Here is a 19,358-nt window from a genome sequence, read left to right as displayed (position 1 = left end):
AGTTTCCATAGTGATCTGGGTAGGGCTAAACTGAAACTGCTTCCCCTGGGAAATGTGCCAAAACGTTGAGGAAGATAGGTATTCACCCCACTCTAGTTTTTCCTGATAAGGGGGCTCACATGCCTGGGAGTTTCTTCTCTGTGCTTGCTCAGCAATACCTGCCTAGATGATGGGGTGATGCAGCAAATTAAATTGTAATTTCTATCTTCTTTATATGGTTGTTCTCAGGGATGTTGGGCTCCTGAGTTCATTAAGTGTTATTTTGCATAACTGCCAAATTGTTGCACTTTGTGAGAGGAAGAAAGACTGGGATCTACTACTCCACCATTTTACTGGCATCACTTTTCCAAACGTTAGCTCTCTTGATTATGTCTTATAAATCCCATAGATTTTCTTCATTCATTTTCATTTTCATTATTTGTTTTCCCCTGACTGGATACTTTGGAATGACCTGTCTCCAAGTTCCCAGATTCTTTCTTTGGCTTGATCAAGTCTGCTGTTTACTCTCTCTATTGCAATTTTCTTTTCTTCATTCTATTTTTCAGCTCCAGAATTTCTATGTTTGGTTCTTTTCTAATGATTTCTATTTCTTTATTGAACTTCTTATTTTGCTCATGTATTGTTTTTCTGGTGTTGTTGTCTATCTGTTCTTTTGTAGTTTGCTGAATTGCCTGAAAACAATTATTTTGAATTATTTTTCAGGCAAATTATAGATCTCCCATTTCTTTTGGGCTAGTTAATGGAACATAATTGTGTTTTATTGGCGATGTTATGTTTCTTTGATTGCTAATGTTTCTTGTTGCCTTGTACTGATGCTTGTGCATTTGATGGAGCAGTCACCTCTTTCAGACGTTAGGACTGGTTTTATTAGGAGAGAAGCCAGTCTCCAGAAACTGGAGACGTTAGGACTCACACCCACATAGGTGAAGGTGAAAGACCTTCACCTATGTGGGTGTGAGTGCACCAGCTGGGTGGGATGTGGTAGTTCCAACCCTGGTAGTGGTATAACAGCATAGTCTCCATGAAGTCTGTCAGCAGAGATCACCATTGTGAAAGATTTCAAGGGTCCTTAGTGGCCAAGAAAGAGTGTTTATAGTGTCAGTGACCTGTTTAGATCCTTGGTAGCAAAATCTTCTAGAGTTCTCCTGATCCCTTTATCCCATGGAGAAATCTGTGGCTGAGTGTATCCCTCTTGATGTTGAGTCTGGCTCATGAGTATACTTGTGGCAGTAGCGGCACCAGTGTTTAGTGCATGGTCCCTGTGGAGTGGCTTAAGAGAGGGATCTGAAGCATGGGCATGCATGGAGGGACCATGACTTTGAGTCTGGGATGGCAGTGGCATTAGCGCCAGGCACAGGTGTACACACATTAGCATTGGTAATAATATGCAAGTCACAGATGTTTGTGCAGCAGCTGGGGAGCCACAGCAACTCTGAGATCTCGGGCATGGGTGTTTCTATTGCAGCAGTGGCTCTGATCTTCTAAGTGCAGGTGCTCATGGAGGGAATATGGATCCAGGATCTGGGGCACAGATATGTGCAAAGCAACCACAGTTCTAGGATTCAGGGTACAGACACCACCTGCTGCAGCAATAGTTCCAGTGTCAGTGGTGTAGACACATCCAGAGTGACTACAGAGTTGAGTTCTGGAGTGTAGGCATGCATAGATCAACAACAGCTCTAAGGTTCAGGGTGAGCACAGGGTTAGGGTGATGGTGGCCTCTGTTCTGGGACAGCATAACAGTGGCTCCTTCTTGGGGGTTTGGGTGCAATGGCACCTCCCTCTCAAGGAGATTCTTGGTGGCAATGGCCACTGGTTACCTCAGTGACAAAACAGCCAATGTCCTCTCCACAGCAGGTTGCTGGAATTGTCCTGATCAGCACTAAGGAGACCTCCACTGTAAAGCCACAAGAGTCTATGTCTCTCACAGGGGCTGCTGAAATCCTCAGCAGCAAATGCTCCAGGGTCAGGGGTGCAAACATATCCAGAGTGAGCAGGTCACTGGGGACCATAGTAGTATCCACCATGTGTCTGATGCTAATACCCTTCACCCTTTTTCTTTGTCCCTAGCTGTCTTCAGATGCTTCAGGTATGCCAATCTCCCTAGCAGTCTTTTCTATGTAGTTACTCTCTATTCGTTGCTCCACTGTGATGCTGTAGGTTCTTAGTTGGAATCTGGAGCCTTCTTAGGGCTATTTTTATTTCTGGATAGCAGTCTAATTCTTGTTTTTTATAAGGGAACAAAGGCTCATATCTCCTATTCAGGCATCTTGCTGATGTCACTTCTGTCTATGAATTTTAACAATTTGATGATAATATATTTGGTCTGGACTTTTTTCAGGTCATCGTATTTGGGATTCATTGTGTTTCTTTAATGTGGATGCTTATTTCCTTTCTTACATTTTGGAAGTTACGCCATTATTCCTTTAAATAAGTTTTCTTACTCTTTTTATCTCTCTCTTCTCCTTCTGTGACTTTCATAATACTTGTTTTGCAGCTTGAAGGTGCCCTAGAAGTCCTGTGGGCTTTCTTCCCTCTTTTCCATTCTTTTTAAATGATCCTCTCACTGGATAATTTCAAATGACCTGTCTTTGAGTTCACTGATTCTTTCTTCTGTGTCAACATATGTGCTGTTCAATTCCTCTAGTAAATTTTTCAGTTCACTTACTGAATTCCTTAGCTTTAAAATTTCCATTTTGTTCTTTTCACATTTTCTATTTCTTTGTTGAAATTTTAATTTTGTTCATGCATTGTATTTCTGAACTTGTTGGACATCGTTAAGACAGTTATTTTAATGATTTGACAGGCAGTTTCATATCTCTTTTTTTTAATGATCAGTTTCTAAAAATTTATTTTATTGTTTTGATTGGACCATTTTCTGCTGTTTGTTCATGTTCCTTATAGCTCTGTGTTATTAGTGCATTAGAAGAAAAAAACAGCCTTCTCTCTCAGTCTTCACAGACTGGCTTTCTGCTGGGAAAGATTTTCACCAATCAGCCTGGCTAGAGATTCTGGAAGCCTTGCAAACCTTTTATGTGGATGTGTCTTTTCTGGACTTGTTCATGTATATTTCTCTTTAGAGAGATGTGTTGGTTTATTTCTTTTTTCAGGAAGTTATAGTCTCTTGTTTCTTCTGGTGTCTGTCTGCTATACCATTAGTCCTCTGAAGCAGCAGCACACCGCTCAGCCTTTTTTTGTTCTTAGTAGTCCTCAGAAATCTAGAGCATGCTAAGCTCCATCAGCATTCTGAGATAGCCAAATCAGAAACCAGTCCCTTGAGCAGCCTCACTCTCCTGTAAAGTCAGAACATTGGATGTCTGGTTCAGCCTTCTTTTTCCTTCCCTACAGAGAAGCCAGAAGCTGAGCATTTCTTCCCAATTCTGTGACACTGTGCCAGCAGGGGGGATAATGGCAAGAGGGTGCCAATAATTTTCCTACTGGCTTCAATATAGTTTGTTTTATGCTCTACTGTGCTACAAAAGCCTCTTAACTGGCTTCTGGATTTCTCACAAAAGGGACTGTTGTTAAATTTGTGTCTTCATTTGTGGAAGGAAGGTCTGGGAGTTCCCATTCTGCCATTTTTTTGATGTAATTCCCTTAGGTGCCCTGTCTTATTCATTCTCATTTATTGTATCATAGCCTAGCACTGGTAATAAAATATTTTAAAATAAGAAGGACAGTAATAATGATGACTAAAGTATTATTGGCGAGTCCTTATAATGCACTTTTTGTGTATCAGGCACTAATCTAATGGCTTTGCAGTGACTATTAACAGTTTAACAGATGTCAGCACTGAAGTAGGGAAAAGTTAAGTAAATTGTCTGAAGTCATCCATCTAAATAAAGCTATGATTCCGATCCATAGTCCATGTTCTCAAAGCTTCTGTTATGATACTCAATACATACTTGCTGAATAGATCAGTGAGTTCCAGCCTGAATCCTTTCTGCATCCTCTCCTATGTTTCACTGTTGAATCTGCTTTTGGAGGCTGAACTTGGCCTTTTATGAGTATCACTCCTGTCAATTTGAGTTTTAAATCTCTCAAAACTTCCATGCAGTGTTCTCCTCTTCTTCTGTATTCTACCAAGAAATTCTTCAACTTATTTTGCAATCCTTATCTCAAGTATAGTCAACCTTGACATAAAGATAGTCACTTGAATCTTAAATGTCACTCAATTCACTTCAGATCATAGCAACTCATTTTCAGGCCCAATAATATTTAATGAAATTATAAAGTGCTTTCATTTCACTCAGCAAGTGAAAAGCTAAAGGGAGGATGAGTAAATATCACCATGGAATAGAAACAGAAACAAAAGGTATTATGACTGCTTTGGTGGTCAGTCATTTTATATATGGATTAATTTACAAATGCCTGCATTTCCATTAAGGACATTGAATAGTTCCAAGTTTTATAGATTCAACATTTTTTAATTTGTGCATTATTATTATTATTTTGAGACAGAGTTTCGCTCTTGTTGCCCCAGCTGGAGTGTAATGGTGCTATCTCGGCTCACTGCAACTTCTGCCTCCTGGGTTCAAGCGATTCTCCTGTCTCAGTCTCCCGAGTAACTGGGATTACAGGCACAAGCCACCATGCCCAGCTAATTTTTGTACTTTTAGTAGAGATGGGGTTTCACCCTGTTGGCCAGGCTGGTCTGGAACTCCTGACCTCTGGTGAACCACCCACCTTGGCCTCCCAAAGTGCTGGAATTACAGACATGAGCCACCGCGCTGTGTCTTACTCTGTAGTCCAGTCTGGAGTGCAATGGCATGATCTCGGCTCACTGCAACGTCCACCTCCCAGGTTCAAGCGATTCTCCTGCCTCAGCCTCCCGAGTAGCTGGGATTACAGGCATGCATCACCATGCCTGGCTAATTTTTGTATTTTTAGTAGAGATGGGGTTTCGCCATGTTGGCCAGGCTGGTCTCCAACTCCTGATCTCAGGTGATCCACCTGCCTCGGCCTTGTAAAGTGCTGGGATTATAGGCTTGAGCCACCGCACCCAACCTCTTTGTACATTATAAAAATAAGATGAGATTTTAAAAATCTTTAGAATTTCATTATGTCACCCTGGGAAGAATGACTTCAGTAATTTTTTTAAAAATGCCTCCTCGCTCTTATTAGGTAAGCATTCAGCATTAATGTTTAACCAGGCCTATGGCAGCAGGATTCAAATTCTTCTCATCAAGCTCTCACAAAGAGAATGAGGTAATGATCACATTTAGTAAGTTGAATTTTGTACTTTTGTTCCAGAAATCCTGAACCATTCACTGCACACTTCCTACCTGGCAGTGATCTGGAGTTTTTTGTAAGACCTCAGGCTGGAGAACTTCTTCCTTGTAACACAAATGGAACTCCCATCACTGTAGGATTTAAACCTAAAATGTACTGTAGGAAATATAAAGCAACATTAGTAATACAGGTGAGTTCTACAAAGACAATAGTCAAGGATGTTTGATGCAACTAAACACACTAAATAAACTAGTGAGAAAAGGTTTTCCTAAATGGTCACAGATAAAGAATAACAATTTTGCTGTGCAAAAATCAACTTATCTCAACTGCTGAGTCTTGGTTTACTTTTATTTTATCCAAGAACAGAATTTTAAGGATGGTATATAACAAAAAAGTTGTCAACACTAGAGGAAAGTTAAAAAAAAATACTTTCCTTCCATATTAAGGAACTGTGGAAGAGACAAATACTGACTGTAAAGTGATTTATATAGTTATGTATTACTTTCTGTAACATACCTATTCAAGGACTTCATTAACTTTAGGTTATTTGAGATAGGGATTTTGGAGCCCTTAATTAAGGCAGAGTATTGGCAAGATGTTGAAGTCTAACATTAAAAAAATGGAATAAAAGATAACACTTATTTTGAATGGAAAAAGCATGATGTGAGCCAGTAATCATCTGTTAAAGTCATCATTTTATTAACAGTTAAGGTAAATACAATTTTGAACATGTATTCAGTAACCAGAGTTGATCTATAAAGTTTCACACAAATTTTATAGTAAGAGCTTTCAGGCTAAATACAACTTTCAAACTATTTCTAAAAAGGTATCTATTACCACCGTCTACTTTCAGTAGCATTGGCACACGTGCATGGTGTCGTATACACACAACTCCTGGTGCAAAAGCAATTTCTAGATTTCTCAATCAAGCAATAATTAGCCAGTGCCATAGGCAGAAAAAATTTATTGTTTTAATGAACAGAGACAAAATATTGAATATTGTTTGAGAAAGTTATTTCTATTTTTTTCATCTTTCTAAGAGTCCTTACAATCTAGGTAGTAAGAAGGTAAAGCCTTTGTTGACATTTTGCGCATACCCTGTTGCCTACACTGATACATAATTTTTCTTTCTTTTTTTTTTTTTTTGAGACAGAGTCTCACTCTGTCGCCCAGGCTGGAGTGTAGTGGTGCAATCTTGGCTCACTGCAAGCTCCGCCTCCCGGGTTCACGCCATTCTCCTGCCTTAGCCTCCTGAGTAGCTGGGCCTACAAGCACCTGCCACCACTCCCGGCTACTTTCTTGTGTTTTTAGTAGAGATGGGGTTTCACTGTATTAGCCAGGATGGTCTTGATCTCCTGACCTTGTGATACACCCGCCTTGGCCTCCCAAAGTCCTAGGATTACAGGCGTGAGCCACTGCACCCAGCCTTGATACATAATTTAAAGTGATCATATTATACTTGCTTCAGTTTGCTTTAAGGGGATTAAATGGCATCTTTAAAAATATTTTCAAATTAAAATTATGTTCATTTTATCTAGCATACAGTAGACAGTTCTACAATTAACAGAAGGCTTTACCAACAAAACCTGTTCCTGATTTCTCTGTGTTGATTTGACAAATTACTGGCAGTGCAATTAAAGATTTTATGTGAGGGAACAAGTTGTTACATGGGAACAACAGAGCATATGCCATTTTTAGCCTAAAGTGGTACAATTTGATACCGTTTATGTAGGGAAAATTGAGTTTCAAACGTTTAAGAAATCATGATTTTCTTAATTCTACTTTTATTATTGAAAATTCCAAATATGTACAGAGATAGAGAGCGTAATTAATCACCATGCACTAATTATGCAGTATGAACATTTATCAACTTATAGCCAATTCTGCTTCACCTATATGCCCACTCTCTTCCCCACCTTCTGTATGAAGGGTTACCTTGTGCTAAGGATATCCAACACTGTAATTCTTGCCCTACCCCTGACAACCACGAATATTGTAATTTCTAGAACATTATATAAATGGAACCATTAAATCATTAAAGCATTATCTAAATCAAAAATATTATTTGCATTATCATTATCTTTTATAAATGAATGATTTTAAGCATTAAGTCAATGTTCGCAACTATATTATCTTCATTTTGCCTCACTTGAAAATAAAAATGATGATTTTAAAGAACATGTCAGTTAAATATTAGCCCAAACAAACCTCAATAATCTTGTTCACAAGTTTCATAATTTCCCATTCCATTAAATCAAATTTAAAATTATTAAAAGTTGTCTTTTCCCACTAGTAAACAAGATATATAGCACTAGCTTTGAGAGACTAAAGTGTACTTATTTAGTCTGTTTTACAAAAAGCGGTGCTACTCAAAGAGAGTAGTAAATCTGCTTATATCCCTTGTAGATATGATAAATCTTAATTTATGAAAATGTGAGGATTATCAGAATTATCTAACATAAAATATATGATGCTTTATCTTTATACTTATATAAATTATTCATATAGTTTATACAGTAATATATAATATATAAGATTATATACGATTGTGATTTCATTTATAATATATAAGTAATATAAGTATATAAGTATATAGGTAATACTTATAAAATATAAGTAATATAGTATTCATATAAGTAATATTTATATACAGATATACCTGTTATAACTAGAGACATAACCAGACATTGATAATTTGTGTTTGCTTTTAAAGGAATAGATCATTAGCATGAAATTGTGGGAAATAGCATTGTAAATATCTTGGTTTGTATTTCCTCAGATGCAGATCTTGAAATAAGGATAGAAATCCAAGTAGCATATTTGCTATGTGATCTCAATTAATAGATGTAGGGAAGACAGGATGTGAGATAGGGAAGGGGAAGAAATCAGTAAAGGGTACTTTATCCAGGCATCTGCCACAGTGAGCAACTGGAAATGAATCCCGTGGAAGATCTCTGGGAAATGGCATGGAACACATACCTCAGAGTTTTCACACATGAGAGGTTAAGAAAGTTTGGTTACTTATATAGTAACCGCCACTATTCCAATCACTGATTGAAAAATGCTCTCAGGGATTGTTCAAACTCTGGTACCAGTAGAGAAGACTTCCGGGGTTTCTGAACAATCTTGAGACAAAGAGGGGCAAAATTGATCTATGAAGTTTCACACATATTTTATAGTAAGGACTTTTAGGCTAATCTTACAATTGAAAGTTGAAGCAGGCAGTGGTATGAAAACACCTGAGGGTTGTGGGTGGACACAGACCACATCTGCTAGTGGATAATTATCAATTGTTTCCATTCATAGAACTGTGCCTTAAATATATAGCTTTCTTAATGGAAACTTGGGAAATAAAAATATACATACAGCTTTGGTTATTCATTCCATGAGATCATGGACTTTGGGTGATCTCTTTTCAGAACACAGAGACACAACCTAAATGTGGAAGTTTCATCTGTGTATTTTTTCAAATTTCTTTAAATAAATAGTTGAGAAGTATAATTGTCAATTTGGCATTCTTTTGTAAAAACTCGATGTGGTTATTCTATGAGATGTTAGTAATATGGAAGTATTAACGTATTCTTATATTATTTTAACTTCTGTTTTGTATTTATATTTTCAAAGGGAGATTGGGGATAGAAGATATAAAGTTAGATCTTTAAATTTTTTTTTAATATACATGGATAGTTGCTTTTATTTATGGTTAGACTGAAGAAATTTAGCTATATGTAAAACAACTATAATGTTCAATCTTTATTTCATAAAATAAGCCTATTAATGTTGTATAGCTTTTTGGAATGAAGAGTATGAACAACTTCCATACACACACACAAAGCACACACACACACAAGCACACACACGCTCAGCATCACTTATTGTAAAATTTAAATCTTAATTGAATTTCAATAAATATAATTGGGACTTTAAAATAATTTTTTTAAAGTAATTATTTCTAAAGTGTCTTGGTGAAGGTAAAGGTACAAGTCCCTACTTTTAGCTCTCATTTGTACCTACTAAGTGCTGAGTAAGGATATAGATCCCTTCATATAGCTTACTCATGTGTACCCACTAAATGATGGCCATGGGTGCAGGGCCCTTCAGTAACTCAGGCATTAGTATCAAATGCCAGGCATGGTGTAGGTCTCTTCATTTAGCTCACTCATTTTCACCCATCAAGTGGGTCAATGTACTGGAAAATATATGCATATGCACAATCGCTAAAATATAGCTTTGTTTTTCAAATTAAACATCCTTATATGAAGTAAAATGTTTTTTACCCAGTCATATTATGCTCCTTGGTTTGGTCTGCTTTTGACACACTGATTCTGAATACATAATTATTCCAAACACTAGATAAATGGGCCAGATATGATTAAGATGAGGCTATGACAGTTGTGCAAGACATTCTTGCACTTAATATTAATTGATAGGTATCACACTACATATAAAGCTCAGGGCATTGAAATATTCAGTTTGTCTGGACTTATTCTGAATGAGTTTTCTGAGTATACGTGGTATAAATCTTAGTGTTAGGAGGACACCAGTATAAACACAGGTGGTTTCAGGAAGTTCTGCACAAGGAATGAGACTTCAGTATAAACATAAACATATATGCAGAAGAAATGAAGAATTTTTAAACAAATCACAATATAAATTCTACTCACTTGGATTTAGATGGTGATTGTCAGCAATGATCTTATATCATTTTTGGTATATTAAAATGGTTATACATACTATGGGCCAGTACGGTGGCTCACGCCTGTAATCTGAGCACTTTGGGAGGCCGAGGAGGGTGGGTCATCTGAGGTCAGGATTTTGAGACTAGCCTGGCCAATGTGGTGAAACCCCATCTCTACTAAAAATACAAAAATTAGCCAGGTGTCGTGGCACATGCCTGTAATCCTAGCTACTCGGGAGGCTGAGGCACAAGAATTGCTTGAACCAGGGAAGTGGAGATTGCAGTGAGCCAAGATCATACCACTGCACTCCAGCCTGGGTGACAGAGTGAGACCCTGTCTAAAAAATAAAAAATAAAAATAAATATATAAAATGGTTACACATACTATGTACTTGCATAATCTTCAAAGCAGCTAAATATATTTTACCAGTCATTTCTATGGTTACACTTAAATTCTTATGAATGTGTTTATCTTGGAAGGTACTATTTCCATTAGTTGGAGTTCATACTGGACAACAGTCTTATACAAACCAAATAGATTGTTTTCCCTTATTATCAGACAGATGTCTAGTTTACAAGGAGAATCTCTGAGAGATTTTTTAGTAAATAATTCTTAATTCATAAAGTGAAATACTTGCTTTATTTTCCACATTAATTGTCACTCTAAGTGGTTTCAGTTTTGTACCTTTCCCATACTCTACATGGAGAACAGAAGATGTTAATTATAGTGAACTTTTCCCTACATGTTTTAAAGTCCCTGGATATTTTAAAAAAATAAAAATTCTCCCTCTTTGTCTCCAGACAGAAGAAATGTACTGGATGTATGAGATCAACGGATTATCTCCAACTACCGTGCCACCGAAAAATGCAAAATCCAAAATTGATGCTACTCACAAGACACATGACAACGTGCCAGTCCATCGACGTAATTTTGTCCGTGAAAATGCTAAACTCCTAAGAACGGGGGTGTCTTCCACCATCAAAGGTGCTCCTTTGGTGATGAAGAATCAATAAATTTTTTTTCCAAAATATTTCTTGGTCTCAGGTAGATCTTTGATGACTATTATTTCATCTTTTAGAATAATTCTGAGGAATAATGGTTTAATTATAATAGGCCTTCTATATTTCCTTGTCTTTTAAAATTCAGTCTGTTCTCTGAATATATTGTACTTCATTTGTGAGTTATGAGTGTTTTTTTATGTGAATATTGGAATTGGTTTACTTTTAAAGTGCAGGTGTATGTTTGTAGTAAAACGAAATATAATTTAAATGACAACAGTATTTCCAATAACAGTGTGGCTAATAAAGCTAAATTTCTCACGTAGGTATTCCTTATTAATCTTTAAGTTTTAGTTAACAACTGCAAATTGTATATATTTATGGTATATAACATATTTTGAAATATGCATACATTGTAGCCTGGTTAGCCTGAGCTGATTAATACATGCATTACCTTACATACTTATTTTTTGTAGTAAGAACACTTAAAATATACTTTCTTAGCCATTTTCAAGTATATAATACATTACTAACTATCACCACCATGTTGTACAGCAGATCTCTTGAACTCATTCCTCCTATCTAACTGAAATTTTGTATGCTTTGACCAACATCTCCCAATCATCCTGATTCCCCCCACCCAGCCCCTGGTAATTAGCATTGTACTCTTGTATGAGTTCACTATTTTTAGATTTCACATATAAGTGAGATCATGCAGTATTTGTTTTTCTGTGCCTGGCTTGTTTTACTTAATGTCTTATCTTCCAGATTCATCCATATTGTCACAAATGGCAGGATTTCCTTCTTTTTAAAGGCTGAACGGTATCTCATTGTGTATATATTTCAAATACTAGTATTGCTATTAAAGCTTGATTTCCCATGTAGATGTTGCTTGTAAGTCTTTAAAACATTAATGATTAAATTAGCACTGAAGACAGAAAGATTGACCATTTCTTATATCTGCTTTATAAAATATATGCTTATATCTTATATCTTCTATTTGGAATAAAGGTAATTAATTAAAAAGCCCATGTATATATGTGTATGTAGTTCATCTGCTTCTATATTGCAGCATTTAAATAATATAGGTATATCTCAAAAGGATCCAGAAGAAAGTTTATTTCGATGTGTGTCTGATCCTTTTCAATAATGTATTAATCAAAGTAAAGGGGAGTATGTTGCTTGGTACTTATCATTAAAGGGAAGCCAGTATGGACCAACTTTAAGATATTTTGTCACACACTGGCTCTGCCACAAAACATTCATGTATTCTTAAGCAAGTTGCTTACCATTTTTTACCCTATTTTCTTGTTTCCAAAATGAAGGGACTGTACTAGGACAGAGGTTGGCCTACTATGGTCCATGGGACGAGTGTAGACTGTCACCTATTTTTATATAGCACATTAGCTAGGAACAATTTTTACATTGTTAGATGGTTGAAAAAAATAAATAGAAGAATACTGTATGACACAAGAACATTATATAACATTCAAATTTCACTGCCTATAAATAAGGTTTTACTGGAATACAGCACAAGCACTTCCTTATATATTGCAAAGTTGAGTAGACAGAAACCACGTGACTGCAAAGCTTAAACTATTTATTCTCTGTCTCTTTACAGAAAATGTTTGGAAAAGTATCTGTGGGATTAATTTGTATTGTCTGTAGCAGTTGAGAAAAAGGGGAGTGGAAGTCCATGTTCACTGGATTTGCCATCCCGGGAAAGGACAAGAACTAAAACTCCATGAATTTTCAAAAGCCTTTCTCAGTCTCTGCTCCCTTAAAGATATTTCTTTGAGTATGGAGTAATAGATCGTTTGTCTGTCCCTTCTTCTTCTGTACTGCATCGCAGCGGGTGGTGGTGGGTAGGTGGTCAGTTTCTGAACATATTTCCCACAGCCTTCCTAAAACCTCTCAAATCCCTTAAGAAAAGAAAATCACCTTTGCTATGAACATACTTAGAGATCTAATTGCTTTTATATTTTGGTGTTTATAGTAATGGATAATATTTAAATAATCTTAAAAGCTTTATGAGGCGTCTTCTGAAAATCATGATTGCTTTCCTAAATGAAATGTTCCAATTATTGAAAGTGCTCAGAATGGAGTGCATTTGGATTGGAATTTTCTCAGTCAGAGAAGGAAGTAAAGATGAGATACTGAGAGATATGCTATTATAAATTTCATGTTGTGAATATTTCAAAAATACTTAAAACATTGGTGCTAAATTGTCATGTTTAATTTTATCCTGGATATTACCTTCTTAAGAAGAAGTGTCTTTATAGGTTCAAATTACTATTAATCCAAAGGAAAGTAGAGTGAGGGCAACTCAGGTAGATAAAATTGAATACTGAACAAAATTCTAAGACCTACGAGAGAACAAACTTTACTGAAATATGTTTTGGAGTTACAAGGACTCAAGTAGGTCCTCTGCCCATTTCCCCATGGCAGCCACCATTTTCACATAGACCAAAGGCTTTCTGCTGCAAGCACCTGTGACTCTCTGCCTCTGGGCTTTCTCTGGTCATAGGAGCCTGCTTGACCTGAAAGGGCGGAGTCCAGCTGGAAATGCCAGGAGTTTGTGCCCCTGGGAGCAGACTTTGATCAATAATTAATCAATGATAAACGAATGAAAATTAATAATATTTCTGCATCCTCGCTCCTTTGGTGGAACCGTTCTGAGGTGTTTTCTCTGTTCTCCCTATGTCCCTAGCAAGATTGAGCTTCTGTTGCCTGCAGTAGTAACCTCAATAGCACATCCTAGATTAGCTTTCTTCCTTTCCTGTGTCTCCTGTAGTCCCATTTCAAATAAACTACCTACACTAAAACTTTGTCTCAAGGTCTGATATGAAAGACACCTACCTGACATCCCTGAACCTTGACATTCAAAAACAATATAGAAAACCCTCCTTCCTACAAAACCAATGGGCAGAATGGGCCTTGGATCTATGGTTTTAGTTGATTTGTAGTAGCCCTCACACTCCATTACGTTATGTTCCTAGATCCACAAGGAGTCTAAATTGAACCTTAAGACTTAGCAGAATCAACAGAAAAACAGGAAACAGTTAAAACTTGGTAAATACGAGCCACTATAACCTCTTAAAGTAGGAAACTTACAAACCAAATTAAAAAATTGGGAGAGTCATAAATGGTGGTGGTAAAAGGGACCATAATTATCACTTAAAACTGCTTTAGAATGTTTGAAACATTGTCTACTTGTGCTTTTTCCAAATTTCCCAAAGAAAACCTAAGGTACTCAGCATCATTCTATTTGGGTTTTTGTTTTTTTTTTGAGACGGAGTCTTGCTCTGTCGCCCAGGCTGGAGTGCAGTGGCGCAATCTCAGCTCACTGCAAGCCCCACCTCCCGGGTTCACGCCATTCTCCTGCCTCGGCCTCCCGTGTAGCTGGCACTCCAGGCGCCCGCCACCGCACCCGGCTATTTTTTTGTATTTTTAGTAGACACGGGGTTTCACCGTGTTAGCCAGGATGGTCTCCATCTCCTGACCTCGTGATCCACCCATCTCGGCCTCCCAAAGTCCTGGGATTACAGGCCTGAGCCACCACGCCTGGCCCCATTCTATTTGTTTTTTTAGATACACTCAGTACAGATGCTCAATACGTTTGTTAATATTGATTATTATATTTTCCCAGCGAAAAACATTGTTAAAATTAAGGGCTTATGTAACATTTCCCAAATTCAATGTCATATAACTTCTGTTTATTTAGTGCTACAAGTTTGTTTGCTGCAGTATCAAATCGAATAAGACAACCAGGAAATTCTAGGCATCATTAAATGACTTAAGGTTTCCACGGGGCCTTTGGGACACCTTGGTGATGTATTTTCAGTGACTTCCTACATAGCATGACAGTAAAAATGATACTTAGAATATCTGAATTGAAAGCATCCACGAACATGATCATGGTCTAAACCTTTAATTTATCGCAGAAATTTGCAAATTTTATTTATCTCTTATATTTAGCAGAAAACTACCAAAGAAAATTGTACACAAACCCAGTAACACACAGAGTTCATTGTGGAGACACACATAGTCCAACTTGATCCTTCAATCCAACTTGATTCTTGAGATACACAATGGAACCATGCCCTCCACAAATAGTTTTAAAGACACAGACTTAATAAGCGGTCCACGGAATTTTCATTTCTCTCTTCTATTATTTCTCTTTTTTTTTTTTTTTTTTTTTGCCAAATCCTATTGATTGATCCTGTATAAAGTTTTGTTTTAACGATCCTCCCTTTCTAGGTTGACTGCACCTGCCTTGTTCAGAAAAAGCATGTCTTGATTTCTGTAGCCTGTGACCCTGCAAATACATTCATGGGTTGTTACTGGTTGTTGTTATTATTTTTATTCTATCTGTCATATTCACAAGCTTGTCAATGGTTGCTCATTGCTTATAGAGTAGATCATCTTCTCTACCTGGAAATTCAAAGCATTCAACGATTTACTCCCCATCAATTCAGTGTCATCTCCACAGTGTTTCTCCCTCCTCTGTCTCAAAACCAAAACCAGAACTTAGGTCTCACTGAAACTGTTGCCCCATACATTTGCTTGTGCAGTTTTGTTTCTCTAAAGTGCGCTACTGTCTCATGCCTGACCAGCAAAATACCTTCCATCTTTCAAAACTCTACTCAAATTATTATTCCAACAGAATGTGTTTTAGATACCTGATGCCTTTCATCTAAGTTAATTTTTTCTTGTTTCTTCCTCTCTGTGCTTTATGCTCTTTTAGTTCTTATCACACTATGACTCATTATCACTTGAGGATAAATATTTCCCACACTTGATCTCTGAGCTCTTAGACGAGAGGTATTTTAGCTTAATCATTTTTTGTATCCATCACATTACCTAGTTCTGTTCCTTTTACACAGCTTTCTTAATGTATATTTCGTTGAAGTGAATTTAGCATATTCATCAAAAATTCTAGATCAGTAGCAGGACAAGTCCTAGAACCTGTCTCCCTATTACTAGTTCAATGTTCTTTCTACCTACCACACTTTCAGAAAACAGCAAAAGCAGCTTCCAGAGGATTACCACAAATTTAAATATGCTTATCAATAGCAGGATTCATAAGCAGCTAAAGTAGGCTTGAGAAAATGTCCTACTTATTTGGTTTCTTTGACTTCCCCAGCTAGGCTACAATCTCAGGATGAAATGAGCTCATAGTTCTGCCTTGGTGGTTACAGCAATTCTCTCATCATTGCCCTTTCCATTCAGCCACCAAGCACTTTCACACTCACATGTGCATAGAATTCAAATAGCCAGTCTTGTCTGGATTCTTGGATACTTTTGTTGTTGTCAGACACTTCCCTCTGAATAGCCTCTTCTGATCCATGCCTTGACATTCCACCTGGCTTTTGATTTTTTAGTTGACTTGACATTGTCTTCCAGTTTTCATTGTTCTTTAATATCACACCGTGGGTTATTCCCAGCACCCCACATTCCTTCAGGAGGAGAGGTGACACATTAAGAAGAGGGAGGCATCCTAACTTTGCATCATACACAAAAATTATATAATTATTAGAGACTTAGTTAAGAATTATTGATATATCAAACCATTTATTAAGCCAACAAACATCAATCATACCTCTATTTACCTCTCCACCATAAAATTATTTTGGGGTTGCTTAAGAAGCTCTTTGATGGTCAGGGAAATTGCCTAATAAAAGGATGAAGAAGAGTGATACAGTTTGAATATTTGTCCTAACCCAAATCTCATGTTGAATTGTAATCCTCATTGTTGGAGGTGGGGCCTGGCGGGAGGTGTTTGGGTCATGGGAGCAGATCCCTCATGACTTGCTGCTGTCGTCATGATAGTGAGTGATTTCTCATGACATCTAGTTGTTTCAAAGCGTGTGGCACCTTGCCCCTTTTGCATGCTCCTGCTTTTGTCATGTGATGTGGCTGCTCCCTCTTTGCCTTCTGTTATGAATGTCAGCTTCCTGAGGCCTCCCCAGAAGCTGAGCACTTGCCAACACCATGCTTCCTTTACAGCCTGCAGAACAATGAGCCAATTAAACCATTTTCTTTATAAATTACTCAATCTCAGGTATTCCTTTATATCAATACAAGAATGGCTTAATACAGGATATTGGTATAGAGGAGTGGTACTTTGTTACAAAGATAGCTGAAAACGTGGAAGCAGCTTTGAAACTGGGTAATGGGCAGAGGCTGGAAAAGTTTGGAGGGCTCAGAAGAAGACAGGAAGATAAGGAAAAGTTTGGAACTTCCTAGAGACTGATTAAGCAATAGTAACCAAAATGCTGATAGTGATAGGGAAAGTGAAGGCCAGGCTGAGAAAGTCTCAGGTGGAAATGAGGAACTTATTGGGAACTAGAGCAAAGGTCACACATGTTACGCCTTAGCAAAGAACTTGGCTGCATTCTGTTCATGCCCTAGCAATCTGTGAAAATTTGAACTTCAAAGTGATGATTTAGGATACCTTGTGGAAGAAATTTCTAAGCAGCAAAGCATTCATGGTATAGCCTGGCTGTTGCTAACATCCCATCTCAATGTGGGAGCAAATAAATGACTTAAAGTTGGAATTTATATTTAGATGGGAAGCAAGGCATTAAAGTTCGAAAAGTTTGCAAGCTAGCCCTGTGGCAAAGAGAGGAAAAGCTTTTTCAGGAGAAGAATTCAAGCAGGCCATGGAGTAACTATTTGCTAGAGAAATTTGCATAACTAAAAGGGAGCCAAGTGCTAATATCCAAGGCAGTGGCAAAATGGCCTTGAAGGCATTTCAGAAACCTCTGTGGCAACCCCTCCCATCAAAGGCCCAGAGTACTAGGAGGGAAGAAATGTTTTGTGGACCTGGTGCCGGGCCCTGCTTCCCTGCACGGCCTTGAGACACCACTTCCCATATCCCAGCTGCTCCAGCCCTAAGCAGAGCTCAAGGGACCTGGGTACAGCTCTAGCCATCACTTTGGAGAATACAAGCAGTAAGTCTTGGTAGCTTCCACAGGGTCTTAAGCCTGCATGTGCACAGAGTGCAAGAGTTAATGAGGCTGGGCCTCCACCTAAATTTCAGAGGCTATATGAAAAAATCCGGGTGCCCAGGAAGAAGCCTGCTATAGCGGTGGTGCCCTCATAAAGAACCTCTACTAAGGCAGTGTGGAGGGAAAATGTGGGGTTGGAACCCCCCAACAGAGTCCCCACTGGAGCTCTGACTGGTGGTGCTGTGAGAAGGGGGCTACCATTCTCCAGACCCCAGAATAGCATATCCACTAGCAACTTGCACACTGCTCCTGGAAAAGCTGCAGGCATGCAACTCCAACTCATGAGAACAGCTCTGGGGGCTGAACTCTGCAAAGCCACAGGGGAAGAACAAGCCCAGGGCCTTGGAATTCCACCTCTTCACCAGTGTGCCCTGGATGTGGGACATGGAGTCAAGAATTATTTTGCATGTTTAAGATTTAATAACTGCCCTGCTGGGTTTCAGACTTCTATTGGCCCTCTAGCCATTTTCTTTTGACTGATTTCTCCCTTTTGGAATGGGAATATTTAACTAATGCCTATATTCTCATTGTATCTTGGAAGTAACTGACTTGTTTTTATTTTACAGGCTCATAGGTGGAAGGGACTTGCCTTGTCTCAGATGAAACTTTGGACTTTGGACCTTTGAGTTAGTGCTGCAACAAGTGAAGACTTTGGGGCACTGTTGGGAGGATGTAATTGTATTGTAATCCTCAATATTGGAGGTGGAGCCTGCTGAGGGGTGTTCGGGTCATGGGGGCAGATCCCTTATGAGTTCTCATGAGATCTGGTTGGTTGAAAGTGTGTGACACCTCCCCCATCTCTCTCTCTCTCTCTCTCTCTCTCTCTCTCTCATTCACTCCTGCTTTTGCCATGTGATGTGCCGGCACCTCTGTGCCTTCACCATGATTATAAGCTTCCTGAGAACTCCTCAGAAGCTCAGCAGATGCCAGCATCATGCCTCCTGTAAAGCTTGCAGAACCATAAGCCAATTAACTTCTTTCCTTTATAAATTACCCAGTCCCAGGTATTTCTTTATAGCAATGTAAGAACAGCTTAATAAAAAGTAGTATTTCATTTTCTATATGAAAATGTGAGAGAAAGACCCAGAAGCCTTAACATCTTTTACTACAACAAAAACAAGGTAGAAATTCGGACAAAACAATGGTAAAAAAGTGAACTTGTAACTTTAATCTTTTGAATTATAGGAGATATCCTCAGGGTACACCTTCCTGGTATTTGACACTATCTCATTTAAAAGTCCTTTCTTTACTGTACATTATGGAAACAATATATATTACATACACACATACACACACACACACAATACATACATAATCTTAATTTGGGAAAATCTCACTCTTTTTTTTACTGTATCCGGTCTTTCTTCTTCTAATTTGGTCATACCCTGTGAACCCGTGTCTTGAGTAATCTTCCTAGCTCGCTTTTGCCAAGAGAG

At 38.0% G+C, this 19,358-nt stretch overlaps 1 protein-coding gene across 3 annotated transcripts in view; it reads left to right on the top strand.

Annotated features, from left to right (window-relative positions):
* The window catches only part of CFAP47 (cilia and flagella associated protein 47), a 446,504-nt gene extending 435,269 nt beyond the window's left edge, over positions 1 to 11,235 (top strand). For 2 of the 3 annotated variants that reach the window (XM_031660417.1, XM_031660416.1), the window contains exons 63-64: positions 5,254 to 5,422; positions 10,712 to 11,235. In XM_031660417.1, coding sequence (XP_031516277.1) covers positions 5,254 to 5,422; positions 10,712 to 10,924 — 382 coding nt within the window. In that variant the 3' untranslated portion in view covers positions 10,925 to 11,235. The remainder of the gene's footprint in view (positions 1 to 5,253; positions 5,423 to 10,711) is intronic. The other variant, XM_031660418.1, reaches the window with a different exon arrangement.
* The last annotated feature ends 8,123 nt before the right edge of the window (positions 11,236 to 19,358 follow it).

Source organism: Papio anubis, chromosome X (assembly GCF_008728515.1).
Source record: "Papio anubis isolate 15944 chromosome X, Panubis1.0, whole genome shotgun sequence".
Classification (NCBI taxonomy): Eukaryota; Metazoa; Chordata; class Mammalia; order Primates; family Cercopithecidae; genus Papio; species Papio anubis.
Note: the sequence above shows the minus strand (reverse complement) of the source record. Positions and strands in the feature narration are given on the sequence as shown.